The following is a 5,830-nucleotide window of genomic DNA, read 5'->3' on the forward strand; positions in this document are numbered from 1 at the left end:
GGGATTGAGTCGCCATCCCTGGATGTGTTCAAGTGTCGTTTAGATGGGGCGTTGGGTGAGATGGTTTAGGGGTGAACTTGTAGTGTAGGGTCAATGGTTGGACTCGATGATCCCAAGGGTCTTTTCCAACCTGAATTGTTCTATGATTCAGGTGTTGGGATCTTCCCTCTGCTTTTCTCCTGTGGTTGTTGGAGTGTTCCCAAAATCCTGGTGGAGGAGACATTAATCGAAGAGGAAAAGCAAATTCTCTCCCTTGAGCTCATGTCTCCAGCCTTGCTTCTGCTAGTGACCGACTTGGTCCAAAACAGCCAAAAGTAGTTCCTGTACCTGATCCCACATCAAAGGGGATCGATTTTTACATTGCTGTAGGTCTGAACAAGGTGGTGGGCAAGGAGGTGCCACCGCACCCCGATGCCCTGTGCAATGGAAGATGTATCTTTGATGGAGACACGCGTGTGCTCAAACACCTGATTAACCGCACGTGAAAATCTCTCAACTGCTGCCCGGCCATAATCCCCAGGCCCCAACCACAGCAGAAGCTGGGTCACTTTAGGTGGTTTTATCGGTTGCTCCGAACTGGGGGATATTTAACGGCACCCCTAATAATCGAGGTTCACCATGTGTCCCCCAACCAGTCGACCTTTCCCTCCTCTCTCTTGCCTTTCCCACACCGCTGCTCTGTGCTCACCAGTGGTTTCCTGTGCTGGCAGAGGAACTTCATGAGGTGCACTGAGGACAACCCCATCTTCGAAGGAATCGACTGTGAGATCTTTGAGTCGCGATACCCAACCACGATGGCTCTGTCCGTGCTGGTGACAATCGAAATGTGCAACGCTCTGAACAGGTAGGGTGGCCGCAGGATTGCTCTTTACCCTTCACGCGTGACCTATTTTGTGTGAGGTCTCTTTGAACATCGGGTGGGCTGAGGCTTGGCTTTGACTCAGCAGAGCCATCCGGGGCATCTTCAGAGGGGACCGCTGGCTTTTGCCATAATTAAGCTCCTCCAAGCCCGTGTGCTGCTGTTGATAGCGATGGAGGAAGGGCTGGATCTTCATCCGGTAGCAGTTTGGCCCTGTTAACGACCGGTCCTAATCCACGCGCGGCTGCTTGTGTTGAGATGGGTGTCCAGCTTGAAGCTGAACAGTCTGGAAAAGAGGGACTGTAGCTTTGAGGACCCCCAGCTTGGGCAGGCACGGGAAGTGGGAGATTATTGGGACTCATGTTGTCCTCTCGCTTTTGTAGTGTCTCTGAGAACCAGTCACTGCTGCGGATGCCACCCTGGCTCAACATCTGGCTTCTGGGGGCCATCGTCATGTCCATGGCCCTGCACTTCCTCATCCTCTACGTCAAGCCCATGCCTGTGAGTGCCCTCTGCCACCTCCACGCGCAGCTCAAGGACATCTCCAGAGCAATCTTTGGGTCTGGAAGCTCCTGGGACGGTTGTCCCTAGCATGTGCCCTCAGCACCAGGTGCTGTGACTCCAACCAACATCGGGACCAGGAGTCACCCTGTCCCAAGGAGCCCTTACTTAAGTTAGAAGCTTTCCCTGTGGGCAGTGCAAAGGGATATGGGCATCTCGGCTCCTTTTGGAGCATCAGCTCCTTTTGCAGTCCAAGGCTGGTGAAGCCTCAGTGGATGCCTAAGGGTGCTTGTGATGAAGTGGGTCGCTGTGCCCAGGAGGTTACACTGTCCTTTGTCCCCTGCCATACACCTGTGAGCACATACAGTCCTAGCTCTCACTTTGCTCACCTGCAGGAGAGATGAAGGACACCATTTTTGACTGATCTTGGCCAAATCATGACACACTTTGAAGAAATCCTGCTCTTTGGGCTGTCTGAATCCCCTCTCCTTATACCTGGGATGACTCTCTCAACCTGTGCCACACAACAACCTGACCTTTCAAACAAACAATCAATCAATCCCACCTCCTTCCCCACTGACATGTCCAATCCTTTCCGCCTTGCAGCTCATCTTCCAGGTAACCCCCCTGAGCTGGCCACAGTGGGTGGTTGTCATGAAAATCTCCCTGCCCGTTATCCTCCTGGACGAAGGACTCAAGTACCTTTCCCGAAACCACCTGGAGGGTGAGCACAGTCTGCCCTGCTTCTGTCTTCTCTGTGGCACTTTGCTCGGGGTTTATGGTGGCTTCTTGGACACCTCGCTTGCCTCCTGCACTCGCATGGTGTCTGCACCTGCATGTTCATCCACCTCTGCTGTGAAAAAATGGTTTGGTTTGTTTTTCTACTACCCCCTTCCTTCTTAGGTGCCACGCCAGGCATAGCAGTTGGTACTCAGAGCTGCTTTAAATACTGCCTTAAGAGCTGGAGCTCTAGATAAAGCTGCCATGTGTGTTCATCCAGCTCCTCTCGAATCTCCGGGAGCTGGATTCCTTCTCTTACAAAGCAAAACAAATCAAACACTGGTTTCTAGCAAGAATCCTTCCTTTTTATTTTTTTCCCCCCTTGCTCTTCCACCCCCTCTATGTCCATCCTTATCTTGTGTTTGCTACCTCTACGTTAAGATCAAACGAGAGCTGGACACCTTGTGGACTGATTTTAGTGGGGTTGCCCTTGGCCAGCACCTCGCAGGGTCTGGTGCGTGGAGGAGCAGCAGCAGCTCCTGTGACACCGGGGCAGTGGTTCCCCCGCGCTCCGGGACTCCGCGCTGTAAATCACAGCCTGTGTTTTTAGGCAGCCCTCCAAGGAGATGATATCATCTTCTCTTTCATTTCTTGCAAAAGATGGTGCTGTGGGTGATACCTTATTGGCGAGTTAAACCTGCAGGTTTTCCTGGTGGTGGCTGCAGGGCCTCCACGGGGCTGGCTCATCACCAGGAACACAGATTTTATTCATTTTTTAGAGCGTGCTTGTCCCGACAGCAAGAGATAGCAGGGATAAAAGGGACAGGAGAGACATTGTTCTTGTCCTGGGGAAGATACAGAGGCCCTAGAGGTCAAATGAAAAACCTGAGTGTGGGGACTGGCTGTCCTTCCTCAGCATCACCTTGTTCAAACCTTTTTTCACCCCTTAGGGAACCCTTGTTCTGGAAAACCCTTCCTTTTACCTTCACCTTCTGATTATGACCCAGGAAAACTGTGCAAAGCCAGTCTTGCCTTTCAGGGCCAAAGGCAGGTCCATCCAGCCCTGGCAGGGAGGGATCTGGGGCAGTGTAACAGCTCTGTTTGGTTCCTCACAGAGAGGAACCGTGCAAAAAAAACCTGGAAATACGAGATGGGAAACGATTGCAAGCAGGAAATGATTGCAAACCAGCTGCCCTCCCCATCAACGGGTCCTGGCTGTGGGCACTCACATCAGCTTTCCTTTCTGCAATGAGCTGACATGTAACCGCAGCAATCGGCTCCACGGAGAAACGGCAGCGCTGGGAGGTTCTGCTGTTACAGACCAGATAGAAATTGTTTCTGGCTCATTTTTATTTAATTGTTGCATCTCTGAACAGACTGATAGGTGCTTTGCATCACCCCAGTCTGGTTTATCGTGTGATCACAAGCCTGTAGCGACAATTTGGTGGCACAGCTCCGGGCTTGGGGTGTAGGAGAGCTCGTTGATTCCTGGCTGTTGCATCCCATGCATGCCCTCGGTCTTCACGTCACCATCTGTGAGCTGGGGATGAGTCTGTCTTTCTCCCACGCTTTGCATTTCTCTATAAAAACTCAGCGCTGATGGAGGAAGGGCTTTTCTTCGGCTCTGCCAGCGCAGCTCCTGGCGCAGTGGGGTTTCTGGCAGGTGGGTGATCCTTTTGAGTCCTATCATACGAGCTCAGAGTGTTTCCTGCTCCCACGACCTCTGAGCTGCCCTCATCCCCACGGTCATGGTGCTGCTGATGCTCACGGATTGCTCTGTGTCTCATCCAGCGAGGGTTTCCCATTCAATCACAGCTACGGGGCAAAATCATGCTTAAATCATCACGTTTTGAAAGAAACAGTTGAAATCCTGCATCTTCCTAATTCCTCCAGGCTTTGAAAAGCAAGCAAACAAACAAAAAATCCTTCCAAAAGCCACTTTTAAACGTGGTGTTGTGATTTTTTTACCAGGCATTCTCAGGATGGTAAGACACACGTGGAGCGGGGAGCACCAGTTGAAAACCTGCAGGACTCCAGAGCAAGGGTTGGCTTTCTTACATGTCTCGTCCCTGAATGCCGTGTCTCTGTGCTTCCCCCAAAGTCTCCCTTGTGTGTCGTGGGGACCTGCTCGGAACGTGTCTGGGTGAATGCAGCTTGGAAAACCAGCTGATAACTGAGCCCAGGAGCCCCACATCCAGGCAGAATCTCCTTTCACACAGTGGCCTCTCTGTTTTGCTTCAAAATGAGGTCTAAAACACCCAAGAAGCAGCTGTTTGCATGGCAGTTTTGGCCCGAGGCCAGGTTACCGCTTGGTCTCTGCAAGGCAACACTTGGGGATGGTCTCCAGCGTGGGACCTTCTGAGGGATGGCCAAGGGTGTTCGGTTGAGGGATGCAGATGTATAGCTCTGAGTTCTGCTGATTCAGGTTTTGCATAGAAAAGTTTCCCCTTTGATCAGTTTTAGATAAGCTGTGTTTCCATTACGCTGGATTTTCCTCGTCCTTGACACGACAGAAAGCTGCAGCTCTTTTAGTTTTCACCGTGGTCTCAGTGCTCTACTTTGCCCATCACCCCGGTCACTTCCAGCCTCTTTTCTTGCGAGCTTTGCGTGTATTGTTGCACTCATCCATCTCTGGCCCCTCTCATGTTTCTGCTGTCTTGGATTTTAGGAGGCAATGTGGGTTTGAGACAGTCAGTGAAAGCGCTTGGCTGTGCTAGGTTGACTCGCTGCGACCTGCAGATGTTCTGGCTGGGCTTGTGGAGATGTTCTCCAGGGCCCTCTCAAGGGTCCATCACACAGATACAGGCTGGCAGGCTCCCAAGGGCTGACCTCCCTCGGGGACCTCTTGCCCTAGTATCTGCAATATTCGTGTGTTTCAATATGAAGAGTGTTGCTCCTTCTGAGCTGTGGCACACAGGAGGAAGGTTTCCAGGCATCTGTGCCAACATCTTGCCTGAGAGGTTCTCAAAAGGTACCAAATCCAGACAGGACACTGAGACAACCCCAGTGCTCATGTGCCTCCATGTGCCATCAGCCCGCTGCTGTGGCCACCCTGCTTCCCTTCTGCCTCCCTGCACCTTCCTTGGGCCTCCTCATCTTCACCATCTCAAAGCAAACCCATTGCAGGTGTTGGTGGTGTTTCCACTTGGTTTCAGCATGTGACGCAGCAGGTCCTGGCCTGAGTGCTCAGGCATCGCTGTTTCTTACCTGTGCCACAGTGTAAGCAGGGGCAAGTCGAGGAGCAGGGGCTTTCTGCAACACAGCCACGCAACTGCCCCGACAGCCGCAGCATCACTGAGAATCAGACGTTTTGACACACAGGAGTTGTCTGGGTTTGTGGCAGATTGTCATTTATGCAGCTGTTTGTCCGTGAGGATGTGGCAGCCCCTGGGTGACTGTGCAGGAGCTGCGAGATGGTGGCTGCACCCCTGGGGACCTGTCCCCACCGGGTACTGGTCCCCTTCTCGGCGGACAGCACTGCATCCCGCAGCCGATGCGCAGGCGAGGTTGCACCCTTGGGTGAGCATCTCCACCACCGAGGGAGATTTAGCTGCTTATCTGCAAAGTCGGTGTCACTTTTATGCTGAGGAGAGGAGCTGGCAGAGGTGGCTGTGTGGTGACAAGTGTGTGATGCTCCCTGCCCAGTACAGCCGGGGCTTTGCATCCCTCTGAGACTCCCCCAAAATCTGCAGGGACCAAAAAATCTCCATTTCCCAGCACAAACAGAAAAAAACCAGCCCATAGCAAAAA

General features: G+C 52.5%; 1 protein-coding gene across 1 annotated transcript in view; it reads left to right on the forward strand.

The window, feature by feature from the left end:
* The window catches only part of LOC104275832 (sarcoplasmic/endoplasmic reticulum calcium ATPase 3-like), a gene marked incomplete at its 3' end in the record, with an annotated part of 5,630 nt that extends 1,506 nt beyond the window's left edge, over window positions 1-4,124 (forward strand). Inside the window, exons 4-7 of the mRNA XM_009871892.1 lie at window positions 711-844; window positions 1,243-1,360; window positions 1,967-2,084; window positions 4,052-4,124. Coding sequence (XP_009870194.1) covers window positions 720-844; window positions 1,243-1,360; window positions 1,967-2,084; window positions 4,052-4,124 — 434 coding nt within the window. The remainder of the gene's footprint in view (window positions 1-710; window positions 845-1,242; window positions 1,361-1,966; window positions 2,085-4,051) is intronic.
* Window positions 4,125-5,830: the final 1,706 nt, after the last annotated feature.

This window comes from Apaloderma vittatum, unplaced genomic scaffold, assembly GCF_000703405.1.
Source record: "Apaloderma vittatum isolate BGI_N311 unplaced genomic scaffold, ASM70340v1 scaffold32296, whole genome shotgun sequence".
Lineage (NCBI taxonomy): Eukaryota > Metazoa > Chordata > Aves > Trogoniformes > Trogonidae > Apaloderma > Apaloderma vittatum.